This window comes from Rhinichthys klamathensis, unplaced genomic scaffold, assembly GCF_029890125.1.
Source record: "Rhinichthys klamathensis goyatoka isolate OS25496 unplaced genomic scaffold, OSU_Roscu_1.1 h1tg000060l_1, whole genome shotgun sequence".
Lineage (NCBI taxonomy): Eukaryota > Metazoa > Chordata > Actinopteri > Cypriniformes > Leuciscidae > Rhinichthys > Rhinichthys klamathensis.
In genome coordinates, this window is record NW_026606605.1 from 1,725,851 (window position 1) to 1,748,427 (window position 22,577).

Here is a 22,577-nt window from a genome sequence, read left to right on the forward strand (position 1 = left end):
CTTCAGCCGCAGCAGGGATCCGGGTCAGGAATCTGACAGCCAATCACATTCCTCTGCGAGACGCGCTCAGCCAATCGGCTTCCGACTGTCTGTCGTCATCGTCTCCTGGTTAGAGCTCCGATACAGCTTCCAAACAAAATGTAACCTTTAACTTGCAGCGAATAAATTAAACGACATGTCAGTCACCTGGTGGAAGAAATGCAAACCTGTAGCATATTCGATTTATTTATTAAATTATGTTTTATTATTATAGGATTTAGCTTTTTTGATCAATGAGTAATTTACACATTTAAGTTCAAGACTGAGGTCCATATCAGCATGGCTGTAAAATTACAAAAATATAGATATCGACAGATAATTATTATATATTTTTTGCGTGATATATTCCGCTCCTACCAGGGGCCAGTTGCATAAAGCATAAACATAACCATCATGTTAAGACTGTGCCTTAAAGGGATAGTTCACCCAAAAATGAAAATTCTATCAAGTTTTTCCAAACCTGTATGAATTTCCTCAGCTGAACACAAAAGATGATATTATAAAGAATGCCAGTACACAAACAGTTGTGGGGAACCATGGACTTCCATAGTATTTTTTTTTCATACTATGGAAGTCATGTATACAATCAACTGTCTTGGTTACCAACATTCTTCAAAATATCTTCTTGTTCAGCAGAAGAAAAACTCAAACAGGTTAGGGAGAGTAAATGACAGCACTCTCATTTTTGGGTGAACTATCTTTTTAAGAACTAGTATGACCAATTAGCAGCTAGCTATGGTTAATCAACTTGTCTTTTAGGTATCAAATTAGACCAATATACATTTTTATGTAACTGACTTAAAAATATCTTTAAGAAAAAAAAAAGATTACTAATTTGTAAGACTAGCTGAGGCTTTTGTGGTTGTGGTCTGGACAGGAAGGCACACAGGCCTATCAACTTATATAAATGTATATATATAGTAATATAACATTTTATATGATAAATTAATTGTATATTATTTGAAATTTAACCAAGAAAATATATTCAAATAGAAAACGGTTTGTAAATTGTAATATTTCACAATTGTGTTGTTTTTACTGAAATAAAATCAAATATTTTGATCAAATAAAAACAGCATGTGTGAGCATAAGACTTAAAAAAAGAAAGAAAGAATGATAATACTAACCTATATGATTTTCTTTTTAAAAGCCCATACAATCAAGTTGATATTTTGAAAAAAAGTCTTTTGTTTTTGTCCATACAAAGAAAGTCAAATGTTCGGATTGGTTTCATTATGGACAGAAAGTGGAAACATTCTTCAAAATATCTTCTTTTATGTACAACAGAAGAATGAAAATCATAAAGGTGAGAAAATGGTGACAGTTTGCATTTTTAACCCTTTAATGCATAACTCGCATTTTACCTTTCATACATTTGTTGTATTTAGTTTTTAAGTGACAGAGAAATAAAAAGATAAAAATGAGACAATTAGTTCATTACTGTACATTTTCTTTATTTTAATTTCATCGTTAGCACAGGTCTAGAAATGCAGCGGGAAGAAAGAGAACTTCCTCACGGGGGAGAAAGACCGACACTACAGGAAAGAAGTGACGAGACAGTTGCGGGATTTAGATGCGTAAATACATTTCTACAAATTTCCCATCAGAGAAGAATGACACTATGCTACTTAAAAGAATCCACACACCCTCAGGACGTCACAAGATCTTCTTGAATATTCCTTTGTTAAGGTATATATAGATACATATTGCCTATGTGGTGTGGCCTCGCCGCGATGAGAATCTCAGGTGTGTGTGGCGGCTGATGCGGGGCCTGTTGTACGCAACCAGATAAAAAGGTTCAGTTTAATTCATGACATGCATATAGCCAAGCAAAGTATGCCTTCTAATAGAGCAAGCTGGACCAACCGCTCATTGTTATGAACTGATATGACCATTAATAATCGACAGTGAGCAATTAGGAACGTTAATGACACGTCGCTCAGACCAAGAAGTTTTGAACTTCATCTTAAAAATCTGAGTGTCTCAAAAGCTCTTTGATAAAAAGAAATGATCTCCATGTTGCACAAAATGACACCCACGACTCTCTCTGCCGGGTTTCCGCCCTCCTCCAATGTTTTGCCTCTGGCACACACACTCGTAGACACAATCTTCTCTCATTGACAAGGTGACAAAACTACATCAGACCACCACCCGGTCTCTCAGACACGAACACGGAGCGATGGTGATCCTAGTTGGGAAGAAGCGTTTCAATCCGACTGGAAGGTGATGTGGGGCCGGAAGGAGGGTGTCCAGCAGTGTAGGTGGCATGCGGCTTTGCGTATCTGTATGCAAGCGGGTGTAGGTGTTTGTTTGTGTATGCATGTGAGTTAAAAAGCCAGCTAGGGTCCCCTGCACTAAGAGAGTGCTGTAGTTCTGAACAGTGACGGCACGGCTACAGGCCCTGCCCTCCCAAATCTGAAGACTGGTCACTTCCACTGGAGCCGCTCTGCGCTCGCTTTATGTACAAATTCAACAGTTTCAGCTGGGAAGAGAGAAAATGTGCATGTTATAGATTACTCTATAAAGACAGAGCGATAGTGAGAGTAAGGAGGGGAAAAAAAAAAAACAGACGGAAAGTGCTCACCTTGCTGCCGGACAGCTGGCTGAGGTGAGGTTTCAGATCCTCTCCAATGACAGCATAGACGGCCACAAGGCAAAATACACACGCCTTTCGTACACTGCTCTCAGAGTTATCATAACCCTGCGAATGAGAGAAGATTACAATCAAAAACATGCAGGGAGAAGCTTTAAAATAGCCCAATTATGCTTTCAGATTCACAATTATACAACAGGTTTACATCAAAGACCAAAAACATTTAAATTTTCTCATAATTTACATTGCAGCATCAGCTCTTTTCTCTCAGTGTCTGAAATGGTTCAATCAAGAATTCGGTCTCACTAAACCCCTCCATTCTGAGAGCCTGCTCTGCTCTGATTGGTCAGATGGCTCATCTGTTGTGACTGGTCGACTGCTTACAGAGTGTGTCAGAAACGCTCATAGCTGCGTGCTTTCACTCTGGAAGTTTAGTTTGAAACGGGGCACGGATTGCGTGAAAAATTGCTAATGTGAAAGCAGTGGTGCGGACAGAAGTGCCGTTTACTCTGCTGCGGCATAATAGCACCAAATTTATATAAAACACACTATATATTGAGTTCTGTCATGTGGCGTGCACGTTTGTGATGATGTAAGAGGAACGCAAGTGCACCAGGGAATTAACACCTGTTCACACCAGGAGAGATAACTATATTAGAATCCATGCCAGTGTACAATAAAGTTCTGTTTCTTCTGATTGGCTGCCAATGCTTTATCATTAATCAAATGGTATCTGCAAGGATTTCCAGTCAGGTTTAGATCGTATCATAGTACTGAGACTGCTCTAATTAGAGTTACAAATGATTTGCTCTTATCCAACCGTGGTTGTATCTCTCTATTAGTGTTACTGGATCTTAGTGCTGCATTTTATACTATCGACCACAACATTCTTTTGAATAGACTCAAAAATGACTTTGGCATTAGTGGAATTGCATTGGCATGGTTCAAATCATACTTATCTGACCATTACCAATTTGTAGCAGTAAATGAAGAGGTGTCATATCAATCACATGTTCAGTATGGAGTACCACAAGGCTCAGTACTAGGACCATTGCTTTTCACGCTGTACATGCTACCCTTGGGAGATATCATTAGGAAGCATGACATTAGCTTTCACTGTTACGCTGATGATACTCAGCCCTATACTCTAGAACCTAGAAAACTGTCTAACACTTGATGGCTGCTCTGTCAAGTCTTTGTCGTCAGTTGGGAACCTGGGTGTGCTTTTTGATACCAAACTTTCATTTGAAAGCCACATTTCTAGCATCTGTAAAACTCCATTCTTCCATCTTAAAACTATATCTAAATTATGACATATGCTCTCAATGACAAATGCGAAACAGTTAGTTCATGCGTTCATGACCTCAAGGCTAGTTTATTGTAATGCTCTACTGGGTGGTTGCCCTGTACGCTTAATAAACAAACTCCAGCAGGTCCAAAATGCAGCAGCTAGAGTTTTTACCAGAACCAGAAAGTATAACCATATTAGCCAGGTTCTGTCAACACCTCATTGGCTCCCTATTAAACATTGTATACATTTTAGCTAATTACCTACAAAGCACTAAATGGTTTAGCTCCTCAGTACTTGAGCGAGCAATAAACGCATTACAGTCCTTCACGTCTATTTGCGATCTCAAAATTCTGGACAGTTGATAATAATTAGATTATCAATATCAACTCCAGTCAGTAGATCCTTTTCCTATTTAGCACCCAAAGTCTGGAATAGTCTTCCTAGCCTTGTTCGGGAAGCAGACACACTCTGTCAGTTTAAATCTAGACTGAAAACACATCTCTTTAACCTGGCATACATATAGCACATTATCAGTTTCTATAAATCAAATCAGTTAAATTATTGTTAGGCTGCATGAATTAGGTCAACCGGAACCGGTAACACTTCCTATAACACCCGATGTACTTGCTACATCGTAAGAAGAATGGTATCTACACTAACATTAGCCTGTCCGTCTCATCCCTAACCCGAGGTTACCGTAGTCAGCCGGATCCGGTCCGTATCCAGATCAGATGGTGGACCTTCACCTAGACACGACCAAAACGCAGCCCTGAATGTCAGCAGAGACCGTGTCAACTAGACAATCCCTGTGAAGGCCTCGTCGACACGACAGCCATCGGCACAGATCCTCAGCAGGGATCACAAGAACCAGACAGGTCCTCCGCACAGACCTTATGGCCAGCTTTGGCTCCATACCGGCGTGATGAATCGATCTTCAAGCAAAAGGAACTGGATGAATATTTGAATGCTACCGATCCGGATCTGAATTTTGACTTGTGAAGCAGCCTGAATCATAATGACACCGTGTTCGTTCACTGGCCAGAGGAAAACCTGCCCCCCCGACTGAGCCTGGTTTCTACCAAGGTTTTTTCTCCATTTTGTCACCCGAAAGAGTTTGGGTTCTTGCCACTGTCGCCTCTGCTTAGTTGGGGACACTTAATATTCAACAGTATTATTGATCTGACTGTACTGACACGGTTGTATGAGAACGGAGCTGGATGATGACATAATTTTTTGCTTTATAGATGAAATTAACTAATTTAATAATTGATGATCTTTACAACGGAACTGAATCGACTGACTTCAGCTGCACAGCCAAAACACGTCATTTTCCTGTTATCACTGTAAAGCTGCTTTAAAGGTGCAGTGTGTAACATTTGAGTATTTATTAACAGAAATGCAATATGACATCCATAACTATGTGTTCAGTGGTGTATAAAGAACTTACTTAATAAACCATAATGTTTTTATTACCTTAGAATGAGGCATTTATATCTACATAGGCGCGGGAATCCCCTTCTATGAAGGTCGCCATATTGTGACGTCATGTTTCTACAGTAGCCGAACGCGAACAAACAACGCTACAGAGCGCGTTTCGTCACTACCTTGAAAGAGAAGCCGCAGGAAGCTAGTCATAAACACCGTGAGTAGTGACTTTTCCCTTGTCAGTGGTGTAAATATGTAGTTGGATTGTTTCATGTAACTTAGTTCTTCTCCCTCGCTGTGTTATGGCTTTGCTATGTGGGGATAAATGTGCTGGTTAAGTTCGTGAGACAGCTGATTAGTAGGCTACTCTTGTCATTGACCGTAAAACAGTTACAGGAATCACCAACCCGTCGATCTTGGAAGCATTTTAAGTCGATCGAGTTTCCAAAATCAGAGAAAAAAAAGCCTATTGTGTGTGTAGTAAGTGTGTCTAGGGGATGCGGAGGCGCGCACGCTGTTACAATCACGCCATTTTTGCCGCACGCACCTTTGGGCTCATGCGGACGCGTCGAGTTTAAACAAGGCGCTTTAACCAGCTCAGCCACAGTAACAGCTCATATTAGCCAGCTAAACTTTTACTACCCTGTTAGAAAAAATATATAGTTGCATATTTTCATGTGGTTCTTCTCCCTCGCTGTATTATGGGTTTGCTATGTGGGGAGAATGTGCTGGTTACGTTCGTGAGACAATCAGCTGATTACTATCATTATATTATGTATTAAGACCCTTGATCCTCACCTGAAACTTTATCCATGATGTGGTTTATAATGGACTGTGGTACAGAAACTTGGTTTACGCTGGCTATTCTCTGCTGTCTCAGACGACGATGTTTGTCCCGTTTTAGCCACCGTAGCTTCTTCGAAAGGGAGGGGTGAGCGGTGGGCTGAGCCCTTAGTGTAAACTCGCAACCGAACCGCTAGATGTCGCCAAAAATCACACACTGGACCTTTAAACCAATATTTATTGTACAAAGCACTATATAAATAAAGGTGACTGGACCAGCTGGGGAAAAAATCCTTCTGAAACTATCGATCCTGTGTTATCATTATAGTTGTGGACTTCCTTATTCTTATAGAATTAGAACGATTATTAAAACTTTATAGTTAGTTCCCTGCCATATATAGACACTAGCGTTTAAATGTTTGGGATCGATAAGATTTTTTTTTTTTTTTTTAAAGAGGTCTCTTATGCTCACCAAGGCTGCATTTATTTGATTAAAAAATGCAGTACAAACATACTTTTTTTCAGGATTCTTTTAAAAGAACATAATTTATTTGAAATAGATATAATTTGGAGATTTTCAAATGTCTTTGTCATTTTTGATCAATTTAATGCATCCTTGATGAATGAAAGTATTAATTTCTTTAAAAAAAAAAAAAAACTTTCGAAACGTAGTGTATATAAAGTACAGTATTTACCTGAATGAGCCCAGGGACGATCTCTGGGAGCATTTGAACGAGACCCTCTTTGGGCAGCCGGTCGATGACTTTGGTGAGCATCTTGATGGCAGCCAGGTTGATGGGGTAATCTGCCGACTGGATGATGGGGCATAGCACCTTGATACACTGATCGGGACTTATTGAGGTTGCCAACATAGACGCCCCCTCTTCTGCGGCCCGCACCACCTGATTCAGAGAGAAAAGGACATTTTGTGCCTGAGTTTAGATTTGCGCTTTAGTTTGGGTTGACCGTCTTACGTGCTTCACGTCTGTGTGAATTGTGATTTTGGGGTGAACTATCCCTTTAGGGACGCCTGACCTCTTTGTGTGGGTCTTTATGTGCTTCCAGGGTCTTCATAATGGTGAGTTCCGCATAGTTTTTAAAGCGCCACGGCTGCCTGCTAAGGATTTCCTTTAAAACCCGGAGTGCTAATGCCCGAATGACGTGCTGAGAGAGAAAAATAAAGAACAGCAACTATATTTGGTTGTCCTCATGACTCACATTAGAGTGTGTTTACAGCAGTGAGTGTATGTTTGCGATCACCTCTCCATCCCCAAGTGTTTCCAGGAGCAGCAGGAGGATGGTTTTGAAGTGCTCGTCCCAAACATGCAGTTGTGTTTCTCTGATCAGCCGCATTAGCTCACACAGCGCAGCTTTCCTCTCTTCCACTCGTTCGCTGTGATTCGAGAGCTCCTTTAGGAGCTCAGAAACCACCTCAGACTGGTCCACACCACTGTCTGTAACACCATCAGCAGAAAGGAAGTAAGACACACGGGTTTACATGCATACTAGGGCTGTCAATCTTCCTCTATAATACTATTCGAATTCCATTCCTTGTTTTATTTAATATTCGAATAATATTCGAATATTAAATGCTCAAATTCATCCTATTATTAATATTTACGACATTACTCAGGCTTATGGATCGCCAATGCCACTATAGCATGTGGTTGTTGTTACACGTTCTGTCCACTAGAGGGACATCTAACATTACAATAAACATTTTATTCGTGCTGAATATGGCTGAAGTGCTTCCGATGGTTTTCGGCTAATATCTCCGCGAAAACACCACCAAACATTCTGAAATTTATATCGTTCTTTTCAGTTCGACTAGACGGTTCCAGCGAGTTTGGTGCTCACCGAATCCGTTGAGTATTCGCCAAGATATTTGCGCTTCACGGGCGCTTTTTTACGTCGTTAAACATTTACCATTTTTGACAGTATTGTTATGATGATCAACGTGTATAACGTGCACAATTGTGTTACGATTCAAAAACTTTATTGTTCATCAGACGAAACAAAAGCATTTCATTTGTAAGCCAAGGTGGTGAGAAAGACAAGATTGCATATAAAAAAAAAATATATAAAAATATTTGAATAGTAACTTCAGCATTCGAATAGTATCGATTTTTTTAATATTCGAATTATATTCGAATTTTGGAATTCGTTCCAACAGCCCTAATGCATACACTTGACCAAGCAGTTACAGAAGTGCATTACCATCAGTGAGGCATTCGGCATCCTGGTCTGGATCTTTCAGGCTTTTATTAAAAGGGGAGGAGCTGAAGGAAGAGTCAGAGTAGCTGACTGGCTGGTATTCCCCTTTTGGGCGGGGACTCGACGAGAGGAGTGGCATTGTATTTAGCAGAGATGTCTTGTTATCCAACGCCGTCCGACCAGAGTCCGTGGTTTGATCACAACCCTGTAAAGAGACACATTCACAATACATTCACACATCAGTAATATGCTTTTAGATTTCGGTGCATTTTATAATCTGATTAGACGGCTCTCTGGAATACTTGATTCTAACTGGTCAATATCCACAGCGAAAAATCAAATGGTTTTATATAATGAGTGCTTATCTGTATCACCATTATGCATCTGTATGACCATAGCCCATGGTAAAATACCAGTGCTTTCATATCACTAAAATAGGTTTTAGGTTCCAGTCTTTATGAAGCCCCTCCTTCTAAAAAGCACAATGTGCTCTGATTGGTCGGCTGGACCAGTGTGTTGTGATTGATCAACTGCTTAGAGCACATTTCAGAAATGCCCCGCCCCTTCCCATAACGGCCAGTTTCAACACAGAAAACACTACTAACTAACTCAACCAGTCCCCGCCCCTTTATTCTGGGTATTAATGACTTAAATGAGGAATATTGTGGCGTGTTTGTTCCCGGAAGAAAACTCAAGACTACAATGGAGGCGTTTCAGGGAGTTCAGAAACACTGACACTGATATAGAGAATAACTCTCTTTGGAGGGACTTTGTAACTTTGCACAAACAGCAACATTACATACTAAAGAAAGTGAATGTAAAAAAAAGAGCATAAAAGGCTCTTTTACCTGATCACCACTGACTGACAGTGACAACAACCTCTTTTACTAAATTTGCTTCTCTTACCTCTTCTCCACCATCTCCTTCTCTTTTCCGCGCTGGCTCTGTCATGTCCTCTTGGCTGCGGACGCTGAAGTTCTGGATGGCCTGACTGACTCCTCTTAGGGAGCTGTAGATCTCCTCAGAGTTCATGTTCTCGGTATCGTAATCAAATGCACTGTGAAATGATACACACACATAATTGACATGGAATGTTTAGCTACGCAGAAATGCTGAGCAAACAACTAAATAACCCAAATTACAGGGTTCCCACACCTCGGTTAACTTCAAATTCAAGGACTTTCCATGTCCAATAGCCTCAAATTCAAGGACTTAATGTGGGGACACACTTCGAGTGAGAGCAAGGTTACATCGTGTTACCTTGTAAGATACATTGTTACAGTTTTCATGTGTCAAACACAACTATGCAAAAAAGCTTTTATTTTTTGCATTTATTTTTGGCCATATGAATTTGCATAAAACTGAATAATATTCGGTACATCCTATATTGTATTCCAAAATTCTGTATTCTTTATTAAAAAGAGCTTAGGCTCATGTAACCAGCCGATCTTTGCAATGTTTCACGGTGTGTCTGTGAAACGCTGAGGTTCCATCGTAGTAGTTTTGTGCGCGCGTGAACGTCATGGCAACGTACAACACACAGTACCTCACGCGGGAAACACTTGACGTACCGCGTAAATGCGCATTACTAACAAAAATCAAGCAAGCTATTATGCATAGGCCATGAATTGTTGGCGAAATAACACATTAGCAGACCGGAGAGAATAATATGGAATTTTTTCCAGAAAACTTAAATTTAAAGCAGCACTAAGTAGGAAATCCGTTTTTGTCAAACAGCGACCCCTAGAGTCGCTGTGGAGTACTTGTACTGTGGTGAATAGCACTCACACAGAGATGGCTCGCACTCACGGCCGGATCCCCTCCCCCTGTACACCGGTACCTGTTCAGTAGGATGGACGCTGTAACGAGTGGAAATAAGGTATGGCCCCTTTAAGAGCTGCGCGCGCCCAACACCACATGTATACGGCGCCGGGTTATTTCTGTTTGATGCTCATTTTATCAGATCTGTTTTTTGCCGTAAAGCAATTCGTTACCTCACGAGACCTGATATCACACGATACTTCCTAACAAAGTTGCAAGGGTGGTTTTGCGGCTCACAGGCACCAGGGGGGTGCGAGACGACCACCATTCAACACGAAATCAGTAATATAAACATTACAATGACTCCAAAGCTGTTCGGTTAAGGTAAAAAAAGTTACTTAGTTCACCTTTAAGCACTTTCAAGGACCTGTATCTATGCATGTTTATTTTCAAAAACTTTCCAGGGCCTTGAAATGTTTGTTTTTTTCCAGATTCACAAACTTTCAAGGATTTCAAGGACCCGTGGGAATCCTGATTTTTGGAGTGTCAATGTTTGTAGTTTGAGACCCAGTGGCGTACCTTGGTGAAGGTGTGTTTTGTGATGTGTTGGTAGGGGATGTTAAAGGGCTCGACCAACTAGCTGGTGATCTTGGGGTGTGTCGGGTGAGTGGGCTTCCCATTGTAGCCTGCAAGATTAAAAAAAATCATGTTAGTGCTGACAGAAAAGAGGTTCAAAAGCGGTTCTTAACTTAAAGAGTTTGTTTAATCACCTGGGCTGTGTTGCCTGTGTTTCGTAGGTGGTTCTGCAACAATTTGGTGGCTCCATCCTGAAAGGTTTTAGGTAGTGCAGCAAGAAGCATTGTGAACTCTGGTGTGTTCAGCTGGAACAGCGAGATCAACACCGACTGCGCTGCCTGTAATCAAAGCACATAATCAGACCTTCAAACCAATCAACACCACTAGTGGAGTTCTAACAAACAGATCTCACATTTAAAGCTAAATGTAGAAACATTTGAAATATCATTCATGTAATGAGCACATAATGTCTTGTACCTTTCTGACATCCGAGCTCTTGGGTTCGGTGGTCCACGTAATAATACGAGACACTGCCAGTCTGGTTTCGCTTGAGTTGACAAAATCCTGTGGCTCCATTTGTAGTGTCAGTGTTTCTATGTACTTCAATATGGCCACCTTCACCTGAAACATTATTCTTATGTTACAACTCTGCAACAAAATCATCTAAGGCATATTATGTCATCCAAGACAACAGTAGCATTCACTCCAAAAGCATTTTACCTCGATCAAAATCAATCTTCTCCACATAAAGACCAATCAGAATCAAACATGTTTCCACACATCAACGCTGCAGACCATCCGTTACAGACAAGCACACAGAGTCACTTAATTACAGCTATTCTTAAATCCATGAAATGAAGCAAGACAGCAGGGGGAAGTTGGGACGAGCATGACGGGTGTGATTGGGCACAGCACAGCGTTTCAAAGGCAAAAGGCTTGTGTATTTGTGTTGTGCTCTGCTCTCGTTCACTGACGCCCCCCTCTCTCAAACATCAACCTGCTTCTGTCAAGACTGACTGATCAAGGCAAGAACTAGGCCCTCGGCAAGAACTTTCTCCCGCAGTTTCTACACTACCTTTCAAATGTTTGGGTAATTTAATTTAAAAAAAAAAGTTTTTGAAAACCTTTTGTGCTCAGCAAGCCTGCATTTATTTCATTTGAATCAAAAATAAAGTAGTATTGTTACAAATAGCTTTTTTCTATTTTAATATATTTTAAAGTGTAATTTATTCTTCAGTCACATGATCCTTTAGAAAACATTCTAATATGCCGATTTGCTGCTTAAGAAAGATTTCTTATTATTATCAGTGTTGAAAACAGTTGTGCTGCTTCCTATTTAATGGAAACTGCTACTTTTCAGGATTCTTTGATGAATAGAAATAGTTGCAACATACATTTCTATACTGTCAATTTGATCAATTTATTACATCCATGCTGAATAAAAGAATTAAACTTTTTTATTTTATTTTTTATCCTGAATTACGGGTGGAAATCTGCGTATGAAAGATTCTGTGAGTTACTTATCCCTGTCGGTTAATTCTGAATAAAAGTCGAGCTAGCTTAGCTGAGGGGTTTTAGTTGTGGGAGCTGCGCGTTATAGAATTGCTTCCCCTGTGTCTCACTGACCTGTACTGATTGGTTCCACAATTGGATATTTTCCTGCAGTGTGCAAGCATGCCGTCGCTTTCTGAGGGGAAGCAATTCTATAGCCCCGCCCCCGTACCAGCAACAGCGCCTTCTCCCCGGCTTCAGAGAGAGAGAGGGAGAGGAGCACGTCAATGAAAGGGAGCCCTGACAGACACGCAGATAAGGGGGAGAACACTGGACAGGGTGCGGTAATAAGTCATGCTGCTGAAAAAAGATGCCGAATGTGAGGAAGGTGAAAGGGAGATGGTTTGGTTAGAGGGGAGTTGGGCAGATGTGGTTATGGGATTGGTGTAGGACAGTGTTTCCTACAGGATTTTCTTGTTGCAGCCGGAGACGTCGACACAATTTTTGACAACACTATTTTACAGTGTCCTTGCTACATGTAGTTACTAAAGATATTGATACTATACATTATGAATAATTACATGCAACTAACCCTAAATCAAACCCAAAAGTAAGTACATGTAGTTAATTATTATTACTCAGTACTTAAATGTATAATAACACTGTAACACGGACAGCTTACAATAAAGTGTAACCCAATTTTCCCCCCACATTTTTTTATTCAAATAAAATTAATTAAAGTCTGAAACTAAGATATGCAATTTTTAAATGTTTTTCCCCCCCTCACATTTATAAATGTATTGTCATTTAATGCTCCCTGTTATTATTGTGAATTAAAACAATTAAAAATTATTTTTGGAAATTAAAATAATGCTAAAATAAGATGAAATTGTAACTTGCCGACAAGCTGAAAAAAAAATACGCTTCAATGAAAGCACTAAAACTGAAATAAATAAGTTATATACAAATATATATATATATATATAAAACTACTAATGACAAACGAAAATATAAAATATAAAGGCTAATACAAAATGTTAATAAATACTACTAAAATAACTGAGATGTTAATGTTAATTTTAAGTATTGTAAAAAAAAATAAAAAAAATAAAAGATAAAGACTTTTCAAAAACTTATTCTTACACTGATTTAATGGATTCATTAATAAGAATGGTAACAAATGAGCGATTGGTTTACAAATTCAACAATGTAATAGCAATACAACACAGCTAAAATGGTGGCTCTTCATATTCAGCTGCGGTGCAGGAAACACTGAGGTAGAGGTTGGGGATTCTTATGCAAAACCATGTCCTTGTGGTTTGCATGAGCTTTAATGGAGGGGTAACAACAACAACCTGAGCACATTGAGCCAGCAGCACATGACATCCTGTAGAAACTCCAAAGCAAGCACTTAAGCAAGACCCGACAGACACGTCAGGTTACTTTTACATTCACTGAAAGCAGCATGTTGCAGGACACTGTCAGTCCTAGTCGCCCATCAGTGGCGTAACTATCGGTAAGCAGGGTACGCGGTTGCTTACAGGCCCGGACCAATCAGGGGCCCGCGTGACTGGAAGATATTGATTGACAGCCGGGGCCCCCTATCGAATTTTACTACTTTAGTCTGATCGCATTTTACTTTATCTCGATATTATTTGAATAAATAATGACAAAAACATATTTTACTGATCATTAAATACATGTTTGAAACGAACAATGATGGATTTTGGTGTAATTTGTTTCGAATTGAGACTGGGGAATCCCCGGGTAAACATGCGTATTGCGTCACTCAATTTGCCATACTGTCAATTGAGAATGCCCGTGCGCACCATCTGGATCTTAAGGATTTAATCGACAACTTTGCACAGAGGAAAGCACGGAAAATGCCGCTGTAATGCAAGTGAGCATCTTTGTTATGTCTTTGGACCTAAGCCTATGTGTGTGCAGTCATAGCAGTGAGTAATGTGTTATGGTGTGCCGTCACCAGTGTTTTTTATTTTGTTGTGGTGCGCGTAAGCTACTCCTGAGTGTTGACTTGTTACGCCACTGTCGCCCATCCATACAGTGAGGAGATATAGTGTCACTAAAAAAAACACTTACCTTTAAGTTTGGTGTCTGTGTTTGGTCAACTGTGAATCTCATCAGGATAGTGAACTGCAGATCATTCGGGAAAGATTCTCTGAAGACAGACACAAGAGAAATAACTGAACCATTCTTGAGAGCAGATATCTGTGGACTCTTGATATCAGAGCATTGCAGAAATAATAGCTGACAGGGTTACACTTTATTTCAATAGTCCACTTTAGACATTCTAGTAACTCTGCAACTACATGTCAACTAGCAGTCATTAGAGTATTAGTAGACTGTTAGGTTAGGGTTAGTAGAAAAAGTTGGCATGCAGTTGTAGAGTTACTTATAGTCAGTAAAATGTCTGTTGGGGAGCATCAAGATATTAAGCAGACAGTCTACTAATACTCGAATGACTGCTGGTTGACATGTAGTTGCAAAGTTACTTATAGTTAGTAGAATGTCTAAAGTGGACTATATAAATAAAAGTGTTACAGCTTCCGATTTTTCCATGCAACACACCTTGTGACGTCTAGGGCTCTCTGTACTTTGGCTTGTACTGAGCCGAGCAGGTCCGCTCCCATTTTCTTCAGCAGTTGTGTGAGCAGCACAAACAGCCAGTCCTGCAGATCCTCCTTATGAACCACAATGAAGTCCACAAGTGTCTCCAGAAACATGCTGAACACCTGTGCAAACACCATCAGCAAAATAAACATCAGATCACAACAAAAGTCAAATCAATAAATGAACAAAAACGCACGACCATGTACAAAAGTAATCAGTTTTGATTCATGCACTCATCTTGTTCAGTCAGAGGACAGTCATTGTTCATTTGTTAAAGATAGTTATGGCAAATATTAATGTTGCAATGATTTTTATCCCCAAGTAGGAAAATGTATAAGCAGTGCCAATGTCATGTTCCACCTTCATCTGAAACTGTGATAAGCAAAATATAAAATTCCCAAAACTTAAATTCTAAATAATAATAATAATAAAAAAAAATCTCCAAATGAATAGCAAAACGTAAAGTAACTAAAAGACCCACTTTCTGTATAAAGGCAAATGGAAACGGTCTCTACAGCTATACGATTCTGGATAAATAAATAAAATATATATATATATAAATAAATAAAGATTACAATTCTCCCATGATTCAGGACAGACAACTAAACAAAATAACAATTTACTAGAGGTTGTGACAAAATGTTAATCGCAGCAGACTATTTAAATAATATTAAATTTAAATATTGAATGAATGATTCAATGACAAGTACATTTTTAAGTCAGATGTCGCCACCTACTGGTGTAACAATGTATTTGTCTATCTTTATTTGAATTGTCAAGTTACTTTCCAAAAATGATTTTCTCTATTTTGATTGAACATTCAGATTTAAATGTTCGCTGTGATCGTACTTGTCAAAGGTTTAATAGACATCGTTGTCAAATCGAGATTATGATCTTTTAACGATTAATTGTGCAGCTCTAATGGCCTCCACATACTTATCAATAGTGATATGGGGAAGTAATATAAAATACAGAAATATGGGGAAACTGCATGTTAACAAAAATCCATTGATAGCTTTGGAATATTTGAGAATTCTCTACGTGCTCTGATATATATATATAAAAAAAATCTGTTTGTTTGGAAGAGAATCAAATGATTTTAAATTGCACATTATGATTTAACCACTAGTTTCTTTAGATGATAAAGGCATTACTTAGTTATTTACCTACTTGGGGGGAAAAAATCTGAAGATTTGTCTCTTTAAAAACAAATACATTCTGAAACATCAAACACACAGATTACAGATGAGATATAGATGTTTATAATAGACACTTTTTAGATATACTTGATTAGTTAACAGCAAAGCAACAGATTAATAGCAGGATCAACATCTTTGACATCACATATTCACCATCCTATTTGGTTACTGATTAGTATATTAGTAAAGTAGATTGCCCTGTTAGTGCTCAGTCCCCAAAAACACAGCCAAAAAAACTGAATAAATGCTTTCCAGCTATTTATTAGAGCAGCATCTCGAAGTTTCTGGATATAGATATGGCACTAAAACAAACAAGCAGTAAAATAAAATGAAAAAAAAAAAAAGTGCACAAAAGTTCACCAAACTTACTCTCTACAGTTCCACCACAGGGAAAGGCATGAAAAGAAACAAACACACTGGTGAATTTCCGTAACTCGTGACTGTGGGACCATTTTTGGAACAACATGAAATTAAAAGAAATTCAATTAAAAGGTCCACTATGTAACTTTTGTCATACATCAATCCTTCTTCCAAAAAGTGTTTTTGTCTTAGTCTGATTCACTATGGTAAGCCTGTTATAAGTGTTTATATTTTAGATCTGACTGGATGGTTTTCACAGGAAATTGCATCATGTGTGTCTCGTCAGACCCATAATTTGAGAAAAGTGGCTCCGGCTACTTTGACGCGTGTCTGGTGTGTGTGTATGTGTGTGTGTGTATCTGGTGTGGGAGCGGCAGAGGTTAGTTTCACAATGAGTGAGAAAGGTGACGCAAATCCAATGACGCTGTTAGTGACGATTCTCTCTGACCAATCAGTGATCTGCAGTATTTACACATCACATTTTAGTATCGGTACGGCTCGCTTGGAACCTCAACCGAGGTGTTACTAAAAAAAGTACCAGGTACAGTGGAAAACCCCCAAAAGTGAGCCGTACCATGCAGTGGAAAAGCTCCATTAGAGTTCAGTGTAAAGCATCATCTATTGTGAAGGGTCATTTCATTATGCTTGTTGTAGCGCTGTGCTGGAATTTTTTTTTTAAGGAAGTATCATGTCTAATACTGGGTAAAGCTACAGTAACGTCTTCAGCTAGTCAGCTTGAGATCCTTTCCATCTAAACTGGTTATATCTCTTAAGTCTAGTAGTGAACAGTAGGATAACCATATTCATCCGCAGTCACGAAGAGCCGAAGCACAACCAAAACAATGTTCTTCTGCAAAGTGCATGCAGTTTTGATTTATAACCACTAGAGGGCCAAAAGTTGAATAGTGCACCTTTCTTTAAAATTATAAAATCATTTAATTTTAAAATTTAAACATGTTATTGCACCGTACTATGGAAATTATTTTGAAAAAAAGAAAAGAAAGCAAGAGACAAATAATGCACCCCATTAAATCATGACCATAAATGAACAATATAATCTGGGGAAAAAGGTAAAATATAGAAGCATAAGCATATTTTGTCATTTATATATCCACACAAAAGGATCCAGGGTTTTCCAGACCCTTGAAGCTCTGGAGGCTGTAGAATAGGACATGTTGGACAGGAGTGAGAGAATGACTTTTGTACCTTAAAAGAGGCAGAACTGATACCGGATTCTGCCGTGCCGAAGCCTCTGGGGTCACGCTGCAAATCAGAGAGAGGGGCGGGCCATGAGCCCTGTAATCAGATATATGGGGCGGAGCTACGGGCTACCCGACAAGAGAGAGAATGCCAGAAAGAGGTTCCAGGAAATCGTTATAAGCGAGTGAAAGAGAGACACCTCAAACGCGGGTTAGTCTGTGTGTGTGTAGGACTGGGCTGTCAACGCTGTAGGAATACTGTACCTTTCCTGATGCGTTTAAAGGCTGTGTTTTGCAAAATTAGACTATCCACATTTTATTTTATATATATATATATATATATATATATTTATTTATTAGGGCTGTCAAACGATTAAAATATTTCATTGCGATTAATCGCATTAATGCCATAGTTAACGCGATTAATCGCAATTAATCGCACATTTTTATCTATTCTAAATGTCTCTTGATTTCTTTTTGTCCCGTTATTTTTTTCTCATTTTAATGCTCTTATCAACATGGAAAAGTGGATCGGCTTGCTTTGTGCAAATGTTTTTTATTGAAAACAACACTGGCATATACTGTGTTCAATTTCACACTAACATTCTCACTTGGAGCAAATAATCTCTCACACAATGTAACACTGTCCATCAATAAAAGGGTGAAAGAAATACTGACGAGGTCCTGATATTGACGAGGGGGCGGAGAATTCGCATCAGCTGTGTGTGTGTGTGTGTGTGTGTGTGTGTGTGTGTGTGCTTGGCCATCATCAAGTGGTATTTCAGACTGGACGTGCTGCGATGATGATAGCTCAGTTTACAACGACAAAACACACAGATCACTTTGGTCTCGTAAATGGAACCATTTGGCAACTTTTTAAAAGTAAACTTTCCATTCAGAATCTTATTAGCATCCATTTCGGCGTCTTGCGCTCGTCATCCACTCAAAACATAACGTTAACCTACTATTTGGCCGCCTCGCAAGCCCAAACGAGTGTGTGCGGCATGCCTGTTGTTATGCCGGTCTAGCTAGATCCGCTTGCGCTTTGGTCGACGAAGCAACAAAACGTCCTCACGCGGCGCAAGCCATTGAAATGAATGGGTTTCATAGCGCAGCGCCGCGTCCTGTTGCAAAAGCATGTGAAAAAAACTACAAAGTTTGCTAGGCCAAAAGGACCGTTAATCACGCAATAAAAAAATGAACGCCGTTAATAACGCGTTCAACTGACAGCTTTAATATATATATATTTTTAAAGATGGAATTATGTACATATTAGGGCTGTCAGTTAAACGCGTCATTAACGGCGTTAACGCAAACCCATTTTAACGGCGTTAATTTTTTTATCGCGCGATTAACAGTCTTTTTGGCCTAGCAAACTTTGTAGGTTTTTTTTCACATGCTTTTGCAACAGGACACGGCATGGACGTTTTGAAAGCGCAAGGGATCTAGCTAGACCGGAAACAAAACAACAGGCACGCCGCACACACTTGTTTGGGCTTGCGAGCCGGATGAGCGAGCGCGAATCTCTCTGCTCGCGCGCGGAATATAATCAGTGTTGCCAGATTGGGCGGGTTCCCGCCCAATTGGGCGGTTTTGAATTTGATTGTGCGGGTAAAAAAGGGTTTGGGCGGGTGGTCAAAATTTGGGCTGGTTTGGGATCATTTCGGCGGTTTTCAAACATCTACATTTTAAAGTCTAATTGGTTAAAAAAACTAAACTAAAGTGCATGAAGTCCATAAAATCAGTCATCATGACATTACTGTACACACACGCTCATGCAGGGTCAGCTGGCGTTAGTGTTGACATCACCGACGAGCACGCACTTTTAGCCAATCAGCGATCCGCAGGCAGACGCGATTGAGCGCGAGAAGTTGTAGCTGTATTCAAGTGATCGCTAAGGCAAAGTGACATAGCCTACTATACAAAAGAGTGTACAGTAGTGAGCAACTCTAAAAAACGCACACGTGGAAGGAGATCACTCTATGGTGAATATAACTCTGAGGAGAGCACAGTTGAATGACTTGAATTGAAATCAAATATGGGACGATTCCTGTCCATGTCATATGTGCACACTAGCCTAACCAAACATCTGCAACTTTACACCATCCAGACTGCACTCTACTTGTCCCTGACAGCTTCTGAAAAAGGTTTGAATCAACGATGAATCCGTTTTGACTGCTAAATTATGCGTTATGTTCTGCAATGTGTACTTCCGAGGGTTAAAGTCATCGGTTCATTTCTTGATTGCCGTTTTGACAGTGTCCACCTGGACATTTTAGTCATATTGGCTAATTCTCCTTAATTATTGCCCTGTTTTGATCTGTTTTGCTGGAAAATATATTTGTTTTTTATTTTATTTTATCATCGTTATTTTGTTTTAAGGAGATACAAATTGTGCTTTGAAATCAACCTTAAATGACATGGTAATGAAATTATATCACATTATTTTGGCAGTAAAATTTTGGGCGGTTTTTTCTTGTAGTGGGCGGGTTTTGGTGAGCTTTTGGGCTGGAAATCACCGTCCCAATCTGGCAACACTGAATATAATGTGCCGAGCACGAATCTCTCTGCTCGAGTCGCGCGCTCTCAGATACACGCTGCTCTTGTAAGAATTTTCTCTGGGCTCGCTCAGAGAATATGCCTGCACTTAAAACGTGTTCAGTGCAATCGCGAATCTCTCCTCTTCCCCAGCTAACAGTTTTAGGTTATAAGAACGTTTTCATAACGTTCCCATTAAGTTATAAAAACGTTTTTCTGAATGTTATAGGAACGTTCAAAACGTCCAGTTTAGAGTGGATGACGAGCGCGAGACACCGAAATGGATGCCAATCCAATCCATGATCTGTGTGTTTTGTCGTTGTGAACTGAGCAATCGTCATCGCAGCACGTCCAGTCTGAAATACCACTTGATGGCCAAAAACACACACACACACAGCTGATGCGAATTCTCCACCCCCTCGTCAATATCAGGACCTCGTCAGTATTTCTTTCACCCTTTTATTGATGGACCGTGTTACATTGTGTGAGAGATGATTTGCTCCAAGTAAGAATGTTTTAGTGTGAAATTGAACACAGTATATGCCAATGTTGTTTTCAATAAAAAACATTTGCACAAAGCAAGCCGATCCACTTTTCCATGTTGATAAGAGCATTAAAAAAGAAATCAAGAGACATTTAGAATAGATAAAAATGTGCAATTAAATGCGATTAATCGCGAGTTAACTATGACATTAATGCGATTAATCGCGATTAAATATTTTAATCGTTTGACAGCACTAGTACATATATATAATTTTTTTTCCCTTATGCTAACTTAAACATCAATGCTTATACTGAAATCTATCTATATTGAAAAAATGCTATATCGAACTCTCATGTGTTTTTCTCATGTCTTTCCTAAAGTCCAACGATTTGCATTATATTTTTAAGATCTATTTTTTTGGAATTGTGACAGACCCATGTGTGAGTATGCGTGAGTGCAAGCATGAAAGAGAGAAAAGCTACGGAGGAAGTTTGGGGTTGGCGTTGCGGTGATTGAAAAAGACGAGCTTTAAATTTTTCTGAAATCAGAAATCCACTCAAACCAAACCATGCGATTAGCCACGGTCCTCAACCCGAGAGTTAGTGTACACTGCACATGCCCGAGTGTGTGGATCTGTGAGTCTGTGGCGAGAATATGGGCTGTGGGTGAGGCAGAATCCGATACAGTCAAGCAGTTTTGTGTGACGCAAGAGTTCATGCTGGTTTATGTCCGCAGGAGTGTGTGCTTGCGTGCGTGAATGAAGTGGCATGCGAAGGTACCTTGCTGTGTGGGTCTGCAAACATCCTGGTGAAAATTTCACATAACCTCTTCAGCTCAACACGGCTGAAACCGATAGAAAGAACAAATTAAACAAACTTGCATTGATCATGAGAGAGTTTATTTACATATGAAATAAAAATCGGCCAATTCAGCAAAACTTTAGGAATATGAGAAGCATAAGAATGTGTTTACCTGAGAGTTCGCTGGTTTTTCAGCAACGCCTGCAATCCCATCAGCCCCTCTTTTCTCTCGGACCAGTTGGCAGAGGCACAGCGATTGAGCACTTCGGCCACGTCCTCAGTCTGACGCATATACGTTGGGATACTGCCATTTCGGGAGCTGTACGAACGCTCTGAACACGCGCTGGAGGCGTCGCTATTTGCATCATCATCCGAGTACATCCCATAGGTGTCATACCGCCGCCGAGCTGGTTTCTTCTGCTTCAGAAACATAAAATGATATCCATATGATCATTTTAGGTATGAATTAAACACAGACAACTTGAAGGAAAGACTGAAAACGTAAGTTTAACATCAGCTTTAATGCAGAGAGACAGACAGAAAGCCAGACAGACTAACCTTGCCCCGCATATCTCCTAAAAGCTGGCAGCATTGATAAAGCCAAAAGGTTAAAGTTAAAGCATGATAGACAAGTTAATGACAGACATTTAAGCGCATGATACAATGGTTATGTGAATCTAATGTTAATTTTGTGAGTACAGTTCTTTGCATAAGTTTGATATTTATAGTAAAAAAATAATGTTATGATCAGTACATTTGACATCCTTACACAAGAGCATGTATATACAGCACATAAATGACCATTCAAAAGTTTGGGTTGGTATTGTTTTGGGGTTTTTTTTCATACAAAAAAAAGAAAGTATCTTATGCTTACCAAGGCTGCATTTATTTGATCAAAAATATAGTAAAAAGCACTATTGTGAAATATTATTGTGAAAAAAAATCTTCATTATTCAGTGTCACATGATCCTTAATTTATAAATTACAATATAATAATTTAATATAATATTCTCTGATTAACAGAAGTCCAAAATACAGCATTTATCAATTTAACACATTCTTGCTAAATAAAAGTCATTTCTTTTAAAACAAACTTACTCTCCTCAAACTTTTGAATGATATATATAAACAAAACAAAGATTTATCTTTCTTTAAATGGCTAAACATGAGATTCTGGGTATGTAAATGTCTGA

General features: G+C 39.4%; 1 protein-coding gene across 48 annotated transcripts in view; it reads right to left on the bottom strand.

The window, feature by feature from the left end:
- Positions 1-1,472: 1,472 nt before the first annotated feature.
- Positions 1,473-22,577, bottom strand: part of clasp2 (cytoplasmic linker associated protein 2) — a 66,503-nt gene continuing 45,398 nt past the window's right edge. For 14 of the 48 annotated variants that reach the window (XM_056249554.1, XM_056249548.1, XM_056249552.1 and 11 more), the window contains 16 exons: positions 21,943-21,966; positions 21,557-21,804; positions 21,364-21,427; positions 17,570-17,626; positions 14,763-14,926; positions 14,274-14,352; positions 11,160-11,303; positions 10,877-11,020; positions 10,686-10,792; positions 9,252-9,402; positions 8,349-8,550; positions 7,392-7,585; positions 7,167-7,295; positions 6,827-7,033; positions 2,624-2,740; positions 1,473-2,521 (listed from right to left, as the gene is read on the bottom strand). In XM_056249554.1, the coding sequence (XP_056105529.1) occupies positions 2,432-2,521; positions 2,624-2,740; positions 6,827-7,033; positions 7,167-7,295; positions 7,392-7,585; positions 8,349-8,550; positions 9,252-9,402; positions 10,686-10,792; positions 10,877-11,020; positions 11,160-11,303; positions 14,274-14,352; positions 14,763-14,926; positions 17,570-17,626; positions 21,364-21,427; positions 21,557-21,804; positions 21,943-21,966 (2,121 nt within the window). In that variant the 3' untranslated portion in view covers positions 1,473-2,431. The remainder of the gene's footprint in view (positions 2,522-2,623; positions 2,741-6,826; positions 7,034-7,166; positions 7,296-7,391; positions 7,586-8,348; positions 8,551-9,251; positions 9,403-10,685; positions 10,793-10,876; positions 11,021-11,159; positions 11,304-14,273; positions 14,353-14,762; positions 14,927-17,569; positions 17,627-21,363; positions 21,428-21,556; positions 21,805-21,942; positions 21,967-22,577) is intronic. The other 34 variants (XM_056249590.1, XM_056249566.1, XM_056249557.1 and 31 more) reach the window with 6 other exon arrangements.